The following is a 23,160-nucleotide window of genomic DNA, read 5'->3' on the forward strand; positions in this document are numbered from 1 at the left end:
ATTATGTATAAACCATAATTCAAGAGAAAGGGTATTTTAACTCCCAGATAGCCAAAAAGCTGGCATCAGAGAAGTGTGTTCAACTATTAGTCCATTTTCTGTTGGAAAGCCTGTAAGCAAAAAAATCAGCCATAGTCTTAGATGAATAAGGGAATTAAGCAGATTTTCAAAACAGAAATTTAGTCAGAGAAACAAAATGAAACAAATCATCAAAACAGAAATAAGATCAAAACTGAATTCCAGGTCTGAAAATACTTGAACAACTTTCTTAAATCCTTCTACATAACGTTGAATTAGTCCATTAATTGAAGTGGGGCTAATCCTGAAGGTGAGTACCAGAAAGTACTTGAGATAAATGAAAGGCCTGACAACTTTATATAAGTGTGGACTCAGGGGGTAGTCAAGAAGCCTTAGAAAGTCAAGTTTGAAACCACTTTGGAATCCTAGTCAAGAGGTTGAAGCTTTCCACTTTTCTGCTCTTTGATGACACCATAGTCAGTAAGCCTTATCAGAAACATTTCAACGTTTTAGTATCTTTCAATAAAATGTGCTGAAACCTAAAGTCATTCATTTTAATATCTTCTTTCTTCTGTTATGCATTTTTTAAGTCATTCAACAAACATTTACTGAGTTATAGGCACTGAGTTAGATGTTGTAAAGGCAGTAGCTTAATCTTTACTGTCCTGGAACTTTTAGTCTAACAGGGAAGTATTACAATGAAACAGGTAATTCCAAAAGCCTTGGGAGAGTACATTACATGCAAAGAATATGAATAGAAGATGTAAATTTCTCAATTTCTCAAGGGCCTCTTATATCCCCCTGAAGGAAAGAGCATTTATACCAAGACCTCAATGATGAATGATCATGCACCACAGAAAGAGATAGAAGGGCATTCCAAGCAGGGAGGAAAATATCAATAGCTAAGAAAATAAATGCCAAATGTCAGAAAGGTGGCTTCTGGGCCAGGGTGAAGACAGCCAAAGCAAGAGGGGTAGACAGCTCGTGGAGACCTTGTAGGGCATTTAAAGAGTTTGGAACTCATTTTCATGAATAATGCACAATTGACAAGTTTTCAGCCAATAATCTAATATGTGTTTTTCAAAGTCATCTTTGGCTGCTCTGTGGAAAAGGAGATTGGGATTTGGGCTGTTTGTATGAAATATTCTAAATGCTACTAATTAAATTGAGAGAGGGTGATGCTTGGACTACCATAAAAAGGCATGGAGCACTGGGTGTGGTGCATAAACAATGAAATTTAGAACGCTGAAAAAAAACATAAAATAAATGTTTCAAAGGTAATGGAAATAGAGAACCATGGATAGATTTGAGAGCTGTTTTCAAGCAGTTTTCATCAGATTGGTTCGGATAGGAAATGCTGGATGGAAGGGCTGAATCAAGGACAACTCTTAAGTTTCTGATTCGGGTGAGTGGATTTTGGTACCTTTCATGGAGACAGGAAATACTGGAGAGTCGTAGGTGGAAGATATAATGCATTTGCTTTTGGAAGAGTTTCACTTAAAATGCCTGAAATGCAACTGAAAAGGAAAATGTGTGCATAAGACTATGACACGCATAAGTCTGGAACTCGGAAGAGAGGTCCAGGCGGGAGACACAGAGGTGGGGGGAGGGAGAGCAGACATCAGCTCACGTGCTTAATGGTGTCCTGTGTGAGGATAGCAATGGGGAAACAGGGAATAAAGAAAAGAAGAGGACCGAAAACAGCTCTTAGGAATATGTCAAAGAGGGAGAAATTACATCTTGAAATGAGAACGGCAAAAAAAGAGAACTAGAAGGATATGACATCACAGAGGCTAACATCAGGGACTATTTAAAAAGAACACTGTGATTATGATTGCAAATACAGCCTAGAGGCAAAGAAAGTGAAAGGAAGTGTTCTTTAGAATTAGTGATATTGATGACACTAGAAATTCTAGGGAAGGTTAGCAGAGTGGAACTGGCAGACACCAGAATTTCAAATGAGAAACTCCATTTATGGAATAAACATCACTTTCTCTAAATTTGGTTTTGGAGGAACAATGTAGGCTGATTGTTGTTTTTGTCTGTTTGTTGTTGTCTTTAATAATGACAGAGATTTGAACAACAAAATACTGATGCCTTGGTTGAGATGCACATTTATTGACAATGAGCTCCGGGAGCAAAGCATTGTGTGGTTAAACAGATGGCTAATAGATGTGTGTCATTGAAGCCCATACCTTCATTCTCTCCTAAGAAAGCATTTCTTTTCCTTTTAGCTCATGAAAGCATGAAGGAGAATTTTGGCTATGCAGAACAGGCTATAAGAGAAACAGTAAGAACAAACTTTCCAGAGACATGGATATGGGACCTCGTCAGTGTCGAGTGAGTTTTTGAGTTTTCCCTCCTACATGTCTTTATTTCTATTTTCTTTTTAAACTTTATTCCTGGATATATAAAGTAGTGCCATATTTGTAAAAGATATTATACTATTCATTTGTATGTACTGACCATGTATTTTATTTTTTCTGTAGCATTGTTTCTCATTTATTAATCTCATGCAGATAGATGTAAACTGCCTCAATAAAAAAAAATGCACTGTTTAAAGAAATGTGATTTTTTTAAAAGATTTTATTTATTTATTTGTCAGAGAGACAGGCACAGTGAGAGAGGGAACACAAGCAGGGGGAATGAGAGAGGGAGACGCAGGCTTCCCGCAGAGCAAGCAGCCTGATGTGGGACTGGATCCCAGGATCCTGGGACCGTGTGACCTGAGCTGAAGGCAGATGCTTAACAACTGAGCCACCCAGGTGCCCCAAGAAATGTGATATTTTTAAGGATAAATTTCATAGAAGTCCAGCCCTCAAGATTATTACCCAATCCCCTGTCTAACCGTTTTAGCTTACTTTTAACCTTCAGTTAAAATCTTTTTGCTTATGGGACATTAGTGTAGCTCAGTCAGTTAAGTGTCTGCCTTTTGCTCAGGTCATGATCCCAAGGTCCTGGGATGGAGTCTTGCATCAGGCTCCTGGCTTCTCCCTCTGCCTGATGCTCCCCTTGCTTGTACTCTCTTTCTCTCCGACAAATAAAGAAAGAAAATCTTAAAAAAAAAAAAAAAAAAAAAAACACCTTTTTGCTTGCTCTGGACTAAATTTAGTTTCCTCATTGAGGCAAAGAATAATTTTCATCAATGATCTCTCCTTAGTTCCTCAGGCTCGGCAAATCTGTCCTTCCACATCCCTGATACTATAACCCAGTGGCAGGCAGATGGCTTCTGTGTGAATGGTGATGCTGGATTTGGCATTTCATCAACAGCTACTCTGGAAATCTCCCAACCTTTCTTTGTTGAAATGACCTTGCCCTTTTCAGTTGTTCGAAATGAACAATCTGATTTGATTATCAATGTCTTCAGCTACCTGAACACATGTGTAGAGGTAAGCTGTTCCCTTTGACCTAGAGATGAAATCTACAAGGCCAAAAGATCCCTCAATATTTTCCTTGAATATCACCATATTCTTTTTATTCTCAAGGGCAAAATGGTATGATAAAGTGATGAGACCTGTTTCCATAATCCTTAGATTAAGACAGTTGCTTGAATTCACAGCAAAGATTTAAATACCGCTTTGACAATGTCATTTCATAATGATGTGTGTTCTACCTTATTTTTCTTCTTGTGAGAAGTCATTTGGTATCTTTAATTTTTGCTAACTTAAAATAGTTAATTTTCTCAAGATGGGAAGAGAATTAGTAACAGCAAAGTGTTTGGAGTGCCACCCTCATTGCATGACGATTTTTTTAGATTTCTGTTCAGCTGGAAGCATCTCAGGATTTTGAGGCAAATATCAGCACCCCTAAAAACAATGGCAGTGAGGTTATCCAACCTGGAGAGAGGAAAACATATGTCTGGACTCTATTACCTAAGTTATTGGGTAAGCAGCTATGTGTACGCCAATCTCTCATGGAAAGCCAAACGCCAATCTCTCATGGAAAGCCAAACTTTTTTCCTTTCCTTTTTTTTTTTTTTTTTTACTTTTATTTCCAGTATGGTTAACATATAGTGTTATATTAGTTCCAGGTGCACAAAATAGTGGTTCAATAATTCTATACATTAGTCAGGGCTCATCACAATAAGTATACTCTTAATCCTTGGGGTGGGTGAATTAGGTGAGGGGGAAAACCAGCTTATTTTTATTGTCTTCATTTATTTTCCATACATCCTCTATACTAACATAATTTTCTCCCTCTCTTTTTTTAAAATCCTCAGTCAAAAATCCCATTTTTATAATCTAGTTTCTGGTAGCTCATGCTTGTGTAGAGCAAAACTACCATTCATTTGTATAAAATTATTTGCATTTGTATAATGGGATTGAAATACGATATAAATGCCAATTTTCATGATCTATCAAATCCATATATCATATCCTAAAAGAAGGTGGTATTTTCATTAATTTTGCCCAATTCCTTCACTTCTAACTTACTTCTTCACCTGTCATCATGAACGTGTGTCACTTATCCCAAAATTACTCCTCCATCACAAATTGCCAGGATTTGCAGATTTACTAAATATATGCTGAGACACCAAAAATACTGAACACTTAGATGGAGATAAAACACTGAGAAGAGTAACATCTTCATGCATATATTATTGCAATATAGAGAAATACATTTGGAAGTAGACTGTTGAAAAATATAAGGGAAGGGTTAAAAAAGAGTCTAGTAAACAGAAAAAGCTAGATGTGGAAGATGCATAAGACTTATTATCATTTATGTAAAAATTGTCATTAAAATTTCCTTTATTTCATGTCCCCTATTCATTATATTTTTGGGGCAGCAAAGAGATTATTTAGGAGATCATTTTAGTTCACCTGTGAGATTGGTCTAAAAGTAGTTTTCCTGTTAGATTTTGTTTCTCAGTTGTTCTGACTACTGTAGGTCTTCAAAAATCTTTCCCTGGCAATTAAGATAGAACACTGCATGGCATTTTTTATGGCAAGTTTTATGGCTTTAAGTGGGGGACACAGTTCTAAGAAAGAAGAATTGACAGCTTTCTTAAAAAGAAACAAATGAGGCAAAACACAGCAGCAAGGAAAAACAAGAATAGTAAATTGTTTATATATATATAAACATACATATAAATATATATGTATATATACATATATATGTATATATTAAGTAATAGTAAAACAAAAGAAATCTCTTTTTTCAGTCTTCTAATTTTTACAAATAAGGAAACTGAAGATCAGCTTTAATTGCATGACCTATGATTCACAAGAAGTTAAAAAAAAATGGATTCCTTGCTAACACTCGTTTAAATCCAATGGCCTTTCCCCTATGGCATATTTTATTCTTTTTGCTTGTTCAAACTTGGGATGAGTTAAGAGTCCTGGTTATTTGATGTTATGTTCCTGTATGGGCATATGTAAACTTTACAAACAGTTATCAAGGAATTGTCTCTGTTGGTTTTGTAAATTATTATTTTTCCTTAAAATTTCTTACTTTTTAATTAAGTAAATGAGTCATTTATTTTTTGTTTGGTTAGTTTTCAAAAACTTCTTTATTTGATTATAGCTGGCCCGTAATGTTATATTAGTTTCAGGTGTACAAATAGTGATTCAACATCTCTATAGGTTGTGCCATGCTCAGCACAAGTATAGCTACAATTTGTCATCACATAAGGCTATTACAATACATTGACTCTATTCCCCATGCTGTACCTTTTATCACCATGGCATTCTTTCATTAACTGGAAGCCTGGATCTCCCTCTCCCCTTCACCCATTTTGCTCATCTCCCCCACCCCTTTCCCTCCAGCAATCATCAGTTTGTTCTCTGTATTTATAGGTCTGATTCTGGTTTTTGTTTGTTCATTTACTTATTTGTTTTGCTTTTTAGGTAACGAATCATTTACTTAATGTAAGGAATCTTGAAACAGATAAAACAGAAAATGCCAAATTATCTTCAGGCAAGAAAAAGAGCAAGTTATATTGGTTTAAGCATAAATATGATGATAGTATTCAGTTCATTCAGTTCAAGATGTGGTTCATTAGATTCTAATCATTTCCCATTATAGAAGGGGCCAGGCGTCATTTAACTTATATTTGGGAATGTTTTCCAGGGAAAGTGAATATCACTATAGTTGCTGAGTCCAGACAAAGTAGTGCCTGTCCAAAAGAAGGTCCTGAGCATCAGAATCTAAACTGGAAAGATACTGTAGTCAAAAGTCTGTTGGTAGAGGTATGTACATGTGAAACTCTCAAGCTCTTCAGAGAAAGTTAAATATGAAAAGATGTTCTTCTTGAACAGGCTAAATTAATGGACTCGAGTTACTTTCACGTAATATATATCATTTTATATGAATTAATACAGCAATAAAGCTCATCCTTTCTTTAATTTATACCTGAATTAATTAATTTAATTCATTTTATTTAATTAACTTCCCTTAATTAATACCTGAATTAATTAATTTAATTAAAAATTAATTTACTGACCCTAGGAGAGTAAAACTTAATACTTGAAACAGGCTTGATGGCACTTAGCTTGCTCCTGACTCTTGTTTCCTGTAGGCCTGTTGCTCTTTCTTTCCTTTTTTTAACCGACTCTCAAATCAGAGACAGATCTTCTTGTCCTACACTACCATGTGGTTCCCATCATCTTCAACAAGAACTAACACTCGCCAGTGCATACTTCTCAAGTTGCCTCTTGGCCTGTCCCTACTCTGCAAAACTTTTAAATAAACTTTTGTTTATTTACTGGAGATCCTAGACAGGATCAGAGGAGTTGAGAGTGTACACAATGACATCAAAGTTATCTCTGATCTGACCTATGGGAACACAGAATCTAAAGGGGATCATGGAAATAAATGCACGGTGACTTTCAAAATTCAACAGAGGAGAACAAGGAATGGATCGCCTCCCAGAGACAAACGTGTGCCAGCCATGCCTACATGGAAGGTGGCCCAGACTCATTTTGTGCTTGTTTTTGTTTACTCTTTGACAGCCTGAAGGTATTGAAAGGGAAATGACTCAAAGTTTCCTCATCTGCACAAAAGGTAAGAGGAACTTTTAGGTGGTCAAATTAGTCCCAAAGAAAAATTATGAGTGTATTTCCTCTCCTTCCACGTTGCCATACTGAGTCATTTCAGTGATTCCCTTTTCAGTAACTAGTGGAGGATTATTTCGTTTCATGCCCTATCTTCATTATATAATTTTGGCTAACAAAAAAGTTTATTTATTTATGAGGTATTTTTTTAAATTCACTTATGACACTGGTCTGCCTCAGCCCATTTCTCCATCTTATACATTTTGGGCTCCTCTCGTCATGACTGCAGCAAAGTATTGGACAGAGGAAGATCAGTATTAGGCTCTTTGTACTCTTGGGATAAAGTACCTGAGAGCTACATCACTTCCTCCCGTCTCCTGCTTTGTGGCCAACTTGATGATAATCTGATTTCAGCGGGAGTCTCCAAGCTTTTCCTTTTGTGTGTGCCATTTAATCTGTCAGTAGTTTTTTATATGTTTTTCATACATAAGTAGTTGAGGCACTAAACTAGTGGAAAATAAGGGCCACATTTTCCAATACACACATATATACCATTTTCTGAATATACCATAATTCCAAAATAGGTCAGAGATGGCAATTTCATCTTTTCAAACAAGCAACTTGCAAAATAAAAGTAAATAACGGAATCTATTTCCTAATATGTTTGTCCCACACATCTGCCGCTATTGTTTAGAAAGGAAAGTTATCACACTATCGTTTTTATCAATATTTTCTTTCTAGGGACCAAAGCCTCCAAACAGGTAGTTTTGGACTTGCCAGACAGTGTGGTAGAAGGGTCCGCCAGAGCCTTTTTCACTGTTGTGGGTAAGTTGGTTAAGTATTGTCTTTCACGATGATTTGAAAAATTTAAATGAGGTAATTTAAAAAATAATAATAATCCTTACAGTAACAGGAAGGAGAGATTTTTCTGTAAGTATTAGTTGGAGGAAAGTACTATTGAAGGTCATCCTCTCTATGCTTGTTTCCATGTGGGATCTGAAGGGATTACATACCATTTTCAAATCCATGTCCTTAGGAAACGCTTGTTTCGCTGGATGATAACTGGCACTTAGAAAATAAAGCCTTCTATTATATAACTCATGCATCTGAATATTAAATTTCCCTTTTTTAAAAGACTCTATTTATTCATTTGACAGAGAGAGAGAGCGTGCACACAAGCAGGGGGAGTGGGAGAAGAAGGATCCCAGCTAAACAGAGAGCCCCACTTGGGGCTTGATCCCAGGACTCTGGGATCATGACCTGAGCTGAAGGCAGAGGCTTAACTTACTGAGCCACCCAGAGGCCCCTTAAATTCCCTTTTGAAGAATTAGAATAAACCCTGCTTGTTAAAGATGGTGGGAATTTTGTCATAATAGGAAAACTCATGCATAATAATAATAATAACAAACAAGCAAACAAACACACTCTTATCTAATTCCCCCCTCTCTCTGGTAATGAGATTTCCAGAAATATTTTCATACCATAGACTCTTTTTGCTTCACCCTTCATGCCTATCTCCTCTTTAGAATTACCTCACGAAAACTTTCCTTATCTCCACCTTTTAAATGCAATTTTAAATATTTCCTGCTTTCGTTATGCCTCTTTTATCCATAGTTACTAATGCTGAGATGCCAACTATAAGCAGTAGTAACCTTCAGCTTTTTTTATTTTTAGGGGATATTTTAGGACTTGCGATGCAAAATCTGGAGAATCTTCTCCAAATGCCATATGGATGTGGAGAGCAGAATATTGCCCTGCTAGCATCAGATACCTATGTCCTTGACTATCTGAAATCTACTAAACAGTTAACGGAAGAAGTTAAATCTAAGGCTTTCTTTTTCTTGTCTAATGGTGAGACCATTTAAGTAATTTCTGCCTATAAAAAATAAAATCAATTTTTCCTAATACTAAGCTATCACAAAGTTATCATTATAAGCTATTCTCATGGGGAAAAAGTGGATCTGAGCTCTGAACTGGGGTGTTCTGAGTCCTCACTTTTTTTTTTTTTTTTTGCTACTTCAGTATATGTGTGGTCATTTAGCTTCATAATTCAGAACAATAACATTTCAAATTATGAGCCCAGTTTTTTTAATCTGAATATTTTGCCAAGCTACCTAGTTTGTTGCTACTGTTACTAATAGTAGTTATAAATAGTTCATTTATCAACTTCTATATTTGTTGGCTCAGTGGCGTTCCATTGCAATGAAGTAATTGGATTTGTATGTAGAAAAGAGGTATATAAATCTTGTGAAATATCAAGGAATGGCTCATGGGTACAATTTCTTCAGGTTCTCTTTTCTGAAAGATAACACAGTAGTCAATTAACCTTAAGGAAAAGGTATTAAACAATTAGTTAAGTGTCAGTTACTGAGCTGGGCATAGTCACATGTAACATCTTGTCATTAAAACTAAGTAGAACTTAGTTTTTCTCACTATGAATAGGGACCCTGAGTTTCAGAAATTAAAACTGAAATGATCAATCTAGTAATTCGTCTGTCTAAAACCCAAACACAGGGCTTGCAGTATGCCATTCTTTTTCTTCTAATTTGCTTAGCTTAAAAAGATAATCTCCTACCATTTTGTACTTTAGGTTATCAAAAGCAACTGTCTTTCAAAAACTATGATGGTTCATACAGTGTGTTTCGGCAGAGGAATCAGAAAGGAAGCATGTGGTAAGAGAAATAAAATAAAAATTTTATTTTAAATAATAGAGGGATGATGTGAGAAGGGCTTGGGACAGGCGGAGAGAGTTGAGTATGGTGAGATTTGGAAGCAAAGTGGGTTTCTAAGTGAATGGACAGAGATGAACCAAAGAAGCTATTATTCTTAATTCCAATGCAGCCATATGCCTGGAGTGCCCTGACAATTTGCCCAGAAGACTTATCATTTACTGACAACCTCCTGTACTTCCACAGCCTAACTTTGTGGAAAATGGTACAGCCTAGTCCACACTTCCCAGAGACCCATGTAAAGAGTCAATGGAGAGGAAAGAAGGCCCCAGGCTCAGTCAGTTAAGCATCTAATTCTAGATTTCGGCTCAGGTCATGATCTCAGGGTCTCATCCGGCCTCTTTCTTCCTCTGCCCTTCCACACCCTTCTCCTTCCCTCTCTAAAAATCAAACAAATGAACAAAAAACCTAGAAGGCCTCCCAGCATCAAATTGTACCCATTCCATCTCCATATATAGATAATCCAATGAACCACAAATCAAGAAGCTTGTTTGTAAACATGCTGAAAATTACCTACTTTTCTTTTTACATATTGTATTCATAACATTTTACGGACCCAAAGGAAAAATGCACTATCAATAAAGATTCCCTATAGTCAACATTGGCCAAACTAGATGCATCCATTATCCAAAGAGAATGAGGGTGCTGAACGCGTGGATTTGATGACATTTCTTTTTTTTTTTTTAAGATTTTATTTATTTATTTGACAGAGAAAGATCACAAGTAGGCAGAGAGGCAGACAGAGAGAGGGAGAGAGAGAGGAGGAAGCAGGCTCCCTGCTGAGCAGAGAGCCCGATGCGGGACTCGATCCCAGGACCCTAAGATCATGACCTGAGCCGAAGGCAACGGCTTAACCCACTAAGCCACCCAGGCGCCCCTGACATTTCTTTTTTATCTAACTTCTGTCTAACTGGTGATTTGTATTACAGGCTCAGTGCCCTTACTTTTAAGACATTAGAGAGAATGAAGGAATATGTTTACATTGATGAACAAGTTCAAAAAGAAACCTTAATCTGGCTTTCAAGCAAACAGAAAATAAATGGCTGCTTTGAAAGTGATGGCAAGATTTTCAACAATGCCTGGGAGGTGAGAAATGTACAGAACGAGGTTTCCTCGCCCCTTTGCATTACCTACCTTTCCTATGTCTGATTTAACTAACCTGGAACAGGAATATTTTCCCTGGGACCATTACCCTTTCTGAGTCTGCTGGAGCCATAGACCCAGGGCATATTGGTCAATAGCATCATTCCATGGCACACACGCTAACACTAGCTAGACTTACCTCTTCATGAATATGTGGTTTGCTTCGCTGTGTTAATTCTCCCATACAACTAGTCTCCTTTGGGGGAGAAACTAAAAACAGGAGTGAAGGAAGAGAAAAGAAACCTAGGAAGGAAACATTCATAAATTTGGAACCAGACAGTATGTCAAGGATGGGCATCCTGATTAGGGAATTCATTCCTATTTATGGATGGCAAGAAAGTTCAATACTTAGTAATTTACAACACTTCAGTGAAACACTCTTTCAGTACCTTCTCAAGTCAAGTCATAAAGGCCTCGCTTGCTGTGGGTCAAAATTCAACTGAGATGAACTATGTCCTTGAAGGTATCCACAGCTTCCCTTTCCCTGTCCATATTAAGGTAAATCCGTAGGCATTTTCCGTTCTGATTTCCCGTCTTTGCAGATAGCTGTCCACCTCCATTCCACCTTCTGTGTTCTTTATTCTCCTAACTTTCGTATTTGCGTCTGAAGACAATCCCTCTGATATGATACTTTAGCATGCCCTCCTATCACCTGAAATATTCGGGCTTTCCCTCTGGATCCTTCTTAATCACCACTCCTCTACTGGGATTTTGGAACGTAAAGCTAATCCTCTTCAAAATATGGTCAAATGGCCACTTTGTGTGGTATTTAATTTAATGCAAATTGTTTTCAAATTGTTACACTATTTGTGGTGTAGAAAAACGTCTTTAAATTATTCCCAATCTGTTCTTCACTCCAGGAGCTCCCTGGTAGAGAAGAGTTCTTGTTCCCATGTAGAAAATGAGAATTTTTCACGTTCTTTTCTAAAGCCTCTCCACATCTTTCTTTTTACTGGATTCATTACTGATCACTGCTGCAGTTTGTCTGATTTTACCTAATCTCTTTTCCATAACTGTGTGTGTGTGTTGAGTTAGGAAGAAGCAAAGGAAAAATAAGAACCTACACTGCAGAGGAATAGTGATAGAACTTGTTATAATGTAAATGGATCCCCACATCTTATTTTAGTGTTTCCTTCTACCGTTATTTGCACCTTGAAAACTGAGCTCCTTGGATATTCATTTTCTAAAGAAGAAAGAGGTCACCTTTTGCTTAGAGAAAACGAGAGGTTTATACCAGATCAGTGGATCTCCAATGCCCTCTGAATGCTGTTTGCATTAGTATCATGAGAGCATCCATTCATGTCCCTGGGTCTTGTTCCTGACGGAATCCTAACCTCTTGAGCAGATGCTGGTTTATTTAAGGCTCATGTTCCCCACTGCATTTTTGTGCAATGTCAGCTTACAAATTGCGTAGCTTAAAAACGCTTTTACACTGTAAGAATCTACGAGCCTTTATTATTACCACTTAGAGTACTTTTCCAGGGAAGTTCAGGCAGCTTCACAGAAACTTTCTGCCCAAAGGCAACAGAAGTTCTTAGTTTGCTTTTCCAAATTAACAACAAATAGAGTAAAATAGAGCCATATGAATTGTTCAGAATTCATGTCCAAGAGTAGGTCACATCAGTAGATGATGACATATGTCATTAGCATACTTGATAGTACTTTTTTATTTCATTATAATGAATCCTGATGGATTCTTAGATAGCATTGTTATTTGCCATTTAATTTTAAAATTACATTTTAGGTGTTTGGCTTTTTTTTTTTTTTTTAAGATATTTCTTCCAGTTTTTCCTTCATACTTCATTTCACTTCAGAAAACTAGCTTTTTTTTTTTTTTTTTTTTGTGGTCTACTATCCTGTCTGGTTAATTTTCCCTTTGTGTTTAGGGCGGAGAAGAAGAGGACATTTTATTTACTGCATATGTTGTTGGAGCCTTCCTTGAAGCTGGACTCAATGTCACCGTATGACTTTCCATCATTCTTGAATTCCAGTCACTTAAATGAATGTTAAATCAATTATGGATTCAGGGTGATCTCAGATTCTCAGACTGAATGAAACATCAAGAGAGTACTTAATACATGACCACCCCTTAAGTGAATGCTGCTCAACATTTTTTTGATTTGTAGAAACTGGTGATGAGCACTCGAGTTTTTCTCTAGGGAGAATACACAACTAACACATACACAAGCTTTTCATACCATTTCCGGTATTGAGCTAGTGCCTGAGGTTGAGCCATGAATTCTAGGTTCAGCCATGAATTCTAGGTTAAGAACCCCTATTCTGTGTGTAGACATAATCAATATTCTGTTTGTCAGAATATTGGGTGTTTACACACCCAATTCAGTGTGTAAACATTTTCAAGTTAAGCATGATTCATATTGGCTACTCCCCAATCCCAAATTCAGATTATCAGACTCAAAAATCTATTCCTGAACTAAGAGATCAGGAATTTTCACTGTCTTTAGTATATCTCGAAAATCATCTTTAGAAATATTAGCCTCTATTTCAAGCATTAGAGTAAAATACCTTGGTTTAAAAATAAATTCATTCATATGCTTTGCCATATAGAAGAAATTCATATTACTAATTAAAATATAACTGATGAGATATAAAACTACTATTTTCATATTACTTACATTTTCTTTCTCAAATACTAATATCCATTAAAAATTAATTTCAACAGTATTTTTAAATTGTATAAATAATACATGTGTGTATATGAATAGGTTTCTATGTAAACTATAGCTCAAGGATAAATTAAATACATTTTAAAGAATGGTTAGTTTAAATATTCAGCAAGCTTATAAAGCATTCAGGTATTATTTTAAAATATATTATCCTTCTCTTGACTAGTTTCCCGCTCTACGAAATGGGCTCTTTTGCCTAGAGGAGGCCCTGGAAGACGGTGTCAGTAATGGCTACATCCATGCGATTCTAGCTTATGCTTTTGCATTAGCGGAAAGAGAGAAGCAAGTAGAATCCTTACTCCAGATCCTGGATCAGTCTGCTACCAAAACAAGTAAGTGTCATTATTAACTTTACTATTGATGGGAATGACCTTGAGAATAAAGTAATGAAACTTACTTAGCAATCATATGGGAACCCTGTCATCACTGGTATGCTTCCATTTATCTTACAGAATTTCTCAGTGGCCCCTTTGTCATTAAAGAACATTGTATATTTCCTACCTCCCTCTTTATCCTTTCTGCTAATTTCTTTTCAGATTAGTGAAGTAAAGGAAACCAAGCATGGTGACCATGCCATAGACCAAAAGTACTGTTTATAGGACCTCATCACACATGACTTTTAACCTTAAGAAATTTTACTGGAAGCTATATCAGTGTGCTAGGGCCACCATAACAAAATACCACAGACTAGGTGGCTTAAACAACAGAAATTTATTTTCTCACAGTTCTGGAAGCTAGAAGTCCAACAGGAGTAGTTTCTTTTAAAGTCTCTCTCCTTGGCATATAGATGGGTATCTTCTCCCTTTGTCTTCACATGGGCTTCTGTGGGCCTGCCTACCTAGTGTCCCTTCTGTGAATCCAAATTTCCCCTTCTTATTGAAACTCCAGTCATACCGGATTCGGGTGTACCCTAACAGCTTCATTTTAAGGGAATCACCCCCTTTTGAGAGTGATTCCAAATATTGTGATTCCAAATACAGTCACACTCTGAAGTACTGGATATTAGGACTTGAATATGTGAATTTTGAGGGGACATATCTTAGCCCAGAGCAGAGGCCAGGAATGGAATTTGTACTCTTCTTATGTGTAATTCATGGTGTTTATTCAGTCTGTGTGAAAATTTTTCCTTTTCCTCAGGTAATTTAATATATTGGGAAAGAGCAAAGAAACCCAAGACAGAATCATCCCCATCCTTTATTCCTCATGCACCATCTGCTGAGACTGAGAAGACTTGTTATGTGCTGCTGGCTGTTCTTTCCCAGAAAACTCCCGACCTCACCTATGCGAGTAAGATTGTGCAGTGGCTTGCCCAACAGATGAATTCCCATGGGGGCTTCTCTTCCACTCAGGTGACTGATGTAGTCTCGATATTAATAACAATATGTGTATTGCAAAAGATGCTTCTCTTCAGTTATCTAGATAGCAAAGGTAATCATAGAAAATGCCTCCTGAGATGAAGAATATTTGATATTATGTATCCTATTATTTAGTCAACAACTATTAATTGGGCAGTTCTTGTGTAACAGACACTAGTAAGAATTCCTTATATACAAATGAATAAATTAAGGTATCTTTTCAAGGAATTTATGACTAACTTATACCTCCACTTACACAGTAGAAGTAGAAGATAGGACTAGAAGACATTATTGTCATAGAGTCTTGATGATAAGTTAGATAGCCAATGATACTATGATACTACATATCAATCAGCAAAGAAAAAAAGATTTCTCTCTATTTCTGTGTTGTATACATTGGGAAACACAAACAAAGGAAAGAGTAACAGAAGAAAGGGGTATAAAAAGAATAGTGGTTTATGTCTTAACAGAAAAAAAAAATCAAAATTCAAAGAAATGCAGTGTCATTCCCACAAAGGAAATGTTCACTTCCCTCCTTACTTTCTTTGGTGTAGTCTTAGTTTCTGAATAAAACCATGTGCTAGTGAATCTGCCAACATCATTTTCTGATTCTGACTCCTTTCCTTGAAGATCGATGGGCATAAGCATTACCCAAGGCAGCCAAAATACTTAGCAAATTGACATAATGGAAATATTATTATAAGATAATAATGTTATATAAACAATATTACATTATGTCAATTTTTAGAAGTGGTTGGCACTATTCTCAACAGTAGAGATTATACTTTGTGAAATCCTTTAGACTACTAAACTCAGATTTGTTGAGGGAGACGAAATGACAACATTTGCGTGAGCAAATGTATTGTCCTGTTGTTTAGGATTTGATTCTTTGTATTCTGTTGATTTAGGAATATTTTTATGGATTGACTTAAAGTTCATGGTCAAATGATGACTAATATTGCATTGCAATGAGCTTAGATCTTTGCTTCTATGGTTATTTGCAGGATACTGCTGTCTGTCTTCTTGCCATAACCCACTATATGAAGTTCACCTTCTCTAATGATCAGAACACTGTCACCTTTAGCAATGAAGAATCCAATGAGATTTTCCAGGTTAACAATGACAATCGCTTACTGGTCCAGCGTGCTGAACTAACAAAAGCTCATGGACAATATACAGTAGATGTAGAAGGACAAGGCTGTGCATTTATCCAGGTAATAGAAATCTACTTGAGGGGTGCCTAGGTGGCTCAGTCAGTTAAATGTCTGCCTTTGGCTTGGATCATGATCCTGGGGTCTTGGGATCGAGGCCCTCATCAAGCTCCTTGCTTGGCGAGGAGCCTGCTTCTCCCTCTCCCTTTGCCTGCTGTTCCCCCTGCTTGTGCTCTCTCTTGCACACGCTCTCTCTCTCTGTCAAATAAATAAAATCTAAAACAAACAAACAAAAAAAAAGGAAATCTACTTGAGACAGAGATATTTGCCAATTTAAGAGCTAGATTATCCTTTCAGTTATAGATGGAGTGTTATCTTACCATCGTGTATTTCTGTTATCTCTGTTCTTTCTTCAATTGCTATTTTCTAATCAATAGCTGAAAGTGAAAGTTATTTTATGAAGAGATACTTACTCTTAAGCATAGCCAAATAACTGAGGAGTTTCTAAAAGAATGTCACTGTTAGAAAGCATTCTGATATTTCCATTATGTCAAGATTATTTGTTTATTAAAATTCTTGCACCTTCTAAAAATTGAACAATTACATTTTGCCTTATTCCTTGATGGTGAAGATGTAAAATAAAGTGCAATAATAATGAAAATAAAGAAAAAATAAGTCCTTCAGTTCTTACTACAGGATAAATGAATGGATTGTCTTCTGACTTGCTATTCTTTCAGGGTATCCTGAGATATAATGTACTACTACCTAAAAAAGCATCTGGATTTTCCCTTTCCTTGGAAATGACCAAGAAAAACTCTTCAGATATATTCCAGAGTAATTTTGACCTGACAGTAACCATCAAGTAAGTGTCCCATTTTGATATCAACTCCTGGGCTAGAGCAATGATAGATGAAAAAAATAATTGTTTTAAACAGTAGCAAAATCAATATTAAGATGGTTACCACAATGATTTGATATATTGGTGGTGATATTCTAGAGCATCGTCTCTTTCTAGCTCTCTGTGTGCACACCACAGTTTAGTATTTATGCAAGTAAGATGTATACTGTAGGCGGGTATAAATTTGAAAGCTTCTGCCTCACTGATACTCCAGCAATGCCTCCATTGTTTTGTGTGTATGGAAGTACTGTTGGATTTGGACAATGGAGAGTGTATTTTTCCTTCTAAAGACAAGCACAAGTGGTCCAGCATGAGAAAACTTAGAGACGCTTATTCTATAACTGCATAGAGCAAAATTTTAGATTTTTATTTTTTGGAGTAGACAAAATAAACCTCTTGAACTAATATATAATTTATAGCTGCCAGAGCAAAATTTTAGATTTTTATTTTTTGGAGTAGACAAAATAAACCTCTTGAACTAATATATAATTTATAGCTGCCACAGAAGCCCTTGTTAATATGTGGGGAAACTGAGTAAACTTCCTTTGGGGGATTTTTCTTAGGATTTCCAAATGAAAATCTCTTAAACATCTTAAACCTCAGAGCTAAGATAAGAACTACATACACCATAGAGCTCTCAACTTGCTTTCTAAACAAAGATATCATTTAAGTATGGTGGAAATCTAAGACTAACATAAGTATATGTGATATAAATTTATCAGCTTTGTTTATAAGCTAGGACTTTGAGGCCTCAGGTAAGCTTAAAAGAGATTTGGGAGATTCCAGGTCCAGATAATTCGCTCTTTATTCCAACTTATGTGTCCCTTGTCTATCTAGCTGTGCCTATTTTCAAACGTTTGAGAGTGACTTCCTCAGGTGTTCCCTCTTCAGCTTTTTGCCTCTGCTCCAGACATAAAGCCACTTGGTATCTATGTATCCTCCATCCTTGCTGTAAGATAGTCATTATTCTAGACTGCTATCTAAACTTGTGTTTGTTTTTAAATTTCAGGTATACTGGAATTCGCAATAACTCCAATATGGTCGTCGTTGATATAAAAATGCTGTCAGGATTTACTCCAGTCATGGCATCCATTGAGGAGGTAAATAACAGAAGCCTACCCTTTCAGCACAGAAGCAATAATGTGCAGATAAAATAATTCATTAGCCAAATAAAGTCATACAGTTCTTCCTTTAAACAGATTTATTCAGAGTTCATGTTTATTTCTGCTGTTATGCTGAAGAGACAGTATTTTTAATTTGTAACAACTGGCAGTCATTTTCCCATAGTTCATAATTTAGTTCTTTATTTAGTCACTACTTGTGTTTATGAAAATATCATGGCACAGGAAACATCCATAATATAGATTCCTGACAATCAGTTAAGTAAAAAGCATAAAACATTCAACACTGGAAGGTATTCTTTACTATTTATTCTCCTATCCCTCCCTGCCAATTTCTATAAAGCTTGAAAACAATGGCCAAGTCATGAAGACTGAAGTCAAGAATGACCACATTCTTTTCTACTTGGAAACTGTAAGTTGAGCAGTAACTGTTTTTTCTTCCATGGCTTTCTCTTCTTTTCTGAAGGTAACTGGATGCTTATATTTTATTCACATGTAAATGAATATACCCAGTTGATCCTTGCATGACATAGGTTTGAACTGCCTGGGTTCCACACACACAGGATTTTTTATTTTTTATAAATGCAGTACAATCCGGTAAATATATTCTCTCTTCCTTATGATTTTCTTAATAACACTTTCTTTAGTTTGTTTTATTGTAAAAAATACCATAAAAACACATATATCCTACAAAATATGTGTTATGCTATCAGTAAGGCTTCTGGTCAACAGCTGTTGGTAGTTAAGTTTTGGGGGAATTCAAAATTTATATGCAGATTTTCAACTGCTCAGAGGCTTGGTGCCCTTAACCCCTGCATTGTTCAAGGATCAACTGTAAATATCATAGGGTTTGTCAGAAAATACAGGACATTAAAAATGATCAGTGTTCTTCAATCCCACTGATAACTTATTTTCTCCCTGTTGACTCTAACATTATTTCATACATGGTTTGGCTACTTTACTAGATGACTCTCAAGTCAGAAATATCAGGTCTCTGTTTTTTGTTCTTCACAGCATTTAACACAGTAGGGCCACAGAGCAGATGTATAATTCTTTAATAGTCTGACCTGAACTCCAACAAAGGCTGGCATGAGTTTTAGAGTCATCTCTTCTATGTGTACACCGCTACAGGTCACACAAATGCCTACATTACCTCAACGCTTTCAACTAAATTTCTTGCACCTCAGTATAAGCAATGGAACTTAAAATTTCACTCATTTAATATCACCAAACTCATTATTTTGTCATTATGTAAGATCCTGATACCTTAGATCTGTTTAATTGGGTAAATCATGAACTTCTGTAGATCATTTGCCCCGTGATTTTCGTTTTGCAGACCTGCTGATGTATTTACACCTAATGTATTTATGATTTGTGTCTTTGTGTGATGCAGACCTGATGTACTTATACTTTGTATCTTTACAGGTTTTTGGTACAGCAAACCATTTTACTTTCTCTGTTGAGCAAACCAACCTTGTGTCTAATATTCAGCCAGCCCCAGTTATGGCCTATGATTATTATGAAAAAGGTAGGCAAGCAATGCCATGCCTGAAAGCTACAGGACATGATATCTGGATCTAAGACTCCCTAAATTTTCCAAAAGCCACTAAATTTTTCAAAATTATCCTCCATCATGAAAGACTAAATGGTGACTGGTTTTACTTTATATATTGATATTTTTTCCTCCCTGATATATATTCTGACTTGGTCATTTTCCAGTTACCAGGGCTTTTCAATTCCTAGAACCCTTTTGATATAGTGTGAAAGGGGGCCTCTTCAACTTGAAATGCAAACCATGCTCAGCCTCAAAGTCTCTTTGTTGTTATTTTTGCTGTTGTTAATGCTGAGACTTAGCATTTCATGCAACCTTGATGGACTTTGATTTGAGAAGGGGAGCAGGCAATATTCTGAAATATTATAAGAAAGTCTTGATAGATTAGGTTCGAAAACAATTACTAGGATGTTGTAAAGACCATAAAAATTTTCCCTGAAAGGTCAGTGCTGTTAGTTACTCACTGAATGTCATTCAAGGATTTGAATTCCTGCTCTGTCATTTACTAGTTGAATATACTGCATCAAGTTCCTTAAACTTTAATAGGGCATTTTTGGATTTAGAAAATGGAGAAGTGATTGACTATCTTGGAAAATTATTGGAAAGATTAGATCTGATGTATCTGTACTATCTGACATAATCTGGCTGTTGGAGATTTAAAAAGGGTAAACTTTCCCCCTATTTTCCAGATGAATATGGCCTTGTTTCTTACAACATCAACAGTGTTTCAGTTTTGCAGTGAGACAGATAAAGTCCTAGGAAAAGGTAAGGAAATTACAAATATCGAAAATATTGAAACCATTGAAAACACATCTGTTACTAAAGTGAAAACCTAAAAAAAAAAAAAAAAAAAAAAAAAAAAAAAAAAAAAAAGGATGAAGCAAGGAGAAGTCTGTGATAAGTCACAGGATTTGACCAGCTATGTGCACCAGGTACATATTCTAATAGTCATTAAGATTTTATTTATTTCTTTAAAATAGCTTTAGAGAATTTACAACTATATATGTGGCTTTTATCCATGTCTCATTTTTAAAAATCACTCATCTTTGTTTTATAAATTGATAGGTCATTAAATACATATGGACTTATATGCATACATATCCACATACATATGACATATGTATGTGTGTGTTTGTATATGTTTGTATATATGTGTGCTTGCATAGCTGTATTTATATATTTATTTATACATAAATACCCACAGTACTTATTGTTTAAACTGTTTTAAATCCCAGGTGGAAGGTTATTTACTTTGAACAAACTCATTCTTCTGTATCAAACCTGAAAGAAAACCCTGAACCACCTTCTGTACTGAATATACTGCAGTCTGCCTCTGACTTCTCATCAGACTTTATTTCTTTATTATCCCATAAAATGCTCTCATTTCTCATCCGAGTCTGTGATTTTTTTTTCAGTATACTATACAAAATTTTCATCCTAGAAAACTCAGGATTTTCTTTGATGACAACTCTCATAATTTCCTTTATTGTCATCAATTCTGAGTTTAAGCTTTTAGACATTATGGCATACATAATATGGAATCCTCCAATATCCAGAGAAAGAGAGAGAAAGCCAGGGTCAGCGGACGTGAGGTAAAAAGACTAAGTTGGAAAGGACTTCATATGAGCTCAAGGAAATAAAAGAAACACACACAACACAAAACACACAGACTCTTCTCCATGAAATACCATCAAAGAATGGGGGAGAAGAATTTAGAAAATCATAAATTAATTGATGGATTTATTGAGTTCCCTTACTTGATTGAGAGGGTAATTCAAGGTTATTTTATCTTTTTGAAAATATTTTATTGTACTGATCTTGTCACTTATTCCTGAAAAGCAATATTCAATGTCTATCCTTTGCTCATGAACACTACTGATAAAGCAATAAAGTAATATTGAGAGAACTGAGGCAGGAAGAAACTGGAGAAAATAAGGATAGAAGTGAAAATTAATTTCTCTACCGACTTTCATACAGGCTTCTATCCCTGCTGAGATACTGCTACAGATAAAAAACAGATACAGATCAATTCTCCAGTCATAGAGTTAAAAAAAAAAAAAATGGAAACTGAGTGCCCTAGAATCTATCAGTGCTCAATAAATTAAAAATAAAGTGTTTTAATAAATGATGGTTAGACTTACTTATTTCTGTAGGCTCCCTGCCCAGGGTATACTGCTAATAGTGCCTAAATTACAATCAGGCCCTTAATAAATGCTTATTAAGCGTACCCAACTTTTGTATCAACATGGACAGGACTGGAGGAGATTATGCTAAGTGAAGTAAATCAACAGAGAAAGTCAATTAGCATATGGTTTCATTTACTTGTGGAGCATAAGGAATAACACGGAGGACATGGGGAGACAGAGAGAAGTGAGTTGGGGGAAATCAGAGGGGGAGGCAAACTATGAAAGACTGTGGACTCTGAGAAACAAACTGAGGGTTTTGGAGGGGAAGGAGGTGGGGGGCTGGGTGAGCCTGGCGGTGGGTATTAAGGAGGGCACGTATTGCATGGATCACTGGGTGTGGCGCATAAACAATGAATTTTGGAACGCACATAAAAAAATAATAGAATTAAATTTTAAAAATAAATTGTTTATTAATTGATTCATCATAGATTAAACTGCTGGTGTCAACCCACATCTCGTGCTACAAAAGTTTATTTCACTGTGCTAAGAATTTATTTATATCTTCTCAGTTCTCTTATTTTATCAAAACACTGCACATCAGAGGGGTATGTATGATATCACTGCTCAGAATTTTGAAAAACACCCTAGGCTCTCTACATACTTGGGGATTTCATTTAAGGAAAAATAGGACTCTTCTAGTACATTTTGGGCTAAAGATTCAAGTAAAATAAAGGAAGTTACTTTGTGGTAAATGATGTCTTCTGTGGGAAACTATTTTGTTTGTTTGTTTGTTTGTTTTTTTGCCAAAATAAAAAATTTTCACTTCTCATTTTACTTGGCATGTATTAAGTAGTTAGTTCACTGATGTAATAAAATTGTTTCTCGAATTCTAACTTGCAAGAAGGGTATGGGGAGGTCTGCCACTGGCTATGATTCAAGGCACAGAAAAAGTCTAGAATTTAATGTTTACATTTGCAAAATTTCTTGGTGAGTATGGGAGGCGACAGGGAACTGAGATCTAAATATCATTTTATTATTATTATGTTCATTTAGGCAGCATAGAGTACATCATTAGCTTTTGATTTAGTGTTTAACGATTCATTACTTGGGTTTAACACCCAGCACTCATGACCACATGTGCCCTCCTTAATACTCATCACCTGGTTCCCATCCCCTCCCCGTCTCCTTTCTGCAACCCTCAATTTGTTTCCCAGAGTCCAGAGATCTAAATATCTTCTAAAGAATAAAAGACTATTAATGAACAGTAGAGCTCTGTTACTTGCCTTTTGCATTGAAACCTTGTTCCAGCTTATGTTGGACCAAAAAACAAAATCATATCCCTGGCCCACAGTTTTATATAAAATGGGGCTTATCGGATAGTCCAGTTT

At 36.0% G+C, this 23,160-nt stretch overlaps 1 protein-coding gene across 1 annotated transcript in view; it reads left to right on the forward strand.

The window, feature by feature from the left end:
* LOC101693310 (ovostatin homolog 2) overlaps positions 1 to 21,036 on the forward strand; it is a 44,503-nt gene extending 23,467 nt beyond the window's left edge. The window contains exons 18-36 of the mRNA XM_013049546.2: positions 2,253 to 2,358; positions 3,179 to 3,407; positions 3,773 to 3,902; positions 6,088 to 6,206; positions 6,969 to 7,020; positions 7,752 to 7,835; positions 8,685 to 8,861; positions 9,601 to 9,682; positions 10,669 to 10,825; positions 12,769 to 12,843; positions 13,736 to 13,901; positions 14,707 to 14,918; positions 15,929 to 16,138; positions 16,813 to 16,937; positions 17,983 to 18,073; positions 18,438 to 18,506; positions 19,520 to 19,622; positions 20,336 to 20,411; positions 20,882 to 21,036. Coding sequence (XP_012905000.1) covers positions 2,253 to 2,358; positions 3,179 to 3,407; positions 3,773 to 3,902; positions 6,088 to 6,206; positions 6,969 to 7,020; positions 7,752 to 7,835; positions 8,685 to 8,861; positions 9,601 to 9,682; positions 10,669 to 10,825; positions 12,769 to 12,843; positions 13,736 to 13,901; positions 14,707 to 14,918; positions 15,929 to 16,138; positions 16,813 to 16,937; positions 17,983 to 18,073; positions 18,438 to 18,506; positions 19,520 to 19,622; positions 20,336 to 20,388 — 2,240 coding nt within the window. The 3' untranslated portion in view covers positions 20,389 to 20,411; positions 20,882 to 21,036. The remainder of the gene's footprint in view (positions 1 to 2,252; positions 2,359 to 3,178; positions 3,408 to 3,772; positions 3,903 to 6,087; positions 6,207 to 6,968; positions 7,021 to 7,751; positions 7,836 to 8,684; positions 8,862 to 9,600; positions 9,683 to 10,668; positions 10,826 to 12,768; positions 12,844 to 13,735; positions 13,902 to 14,706; positions 14,919 to 15,928; positions 16,139 to 16,812; positions 16,938 to 17,982; positions 18,074 to 18,437; positions 18,507 to 19,519; positions 19,623 to 20,335; positions 20,412 to 20,881) is intronic.
* Positions 21,037 to 23,160: the final 2,124 nt, after the last annotated feature.

Source organism: Mustela putorius, unplaced genomic scaffold (genome assembly GCF_011764305.1).
Source record: "Mustela putorius furo isolate JIRA1106 unplaced genomic scaffold, ASM1176430v1.1 tig00537227_pilon_pilon_pilon, whole genome shotgun sequence".
Lineage (NCBI taxonomy): Eukaryota > Metazoa > Chordata > Mammalia > Carnivora > Mustelidae > Mustela > Mustela putorius.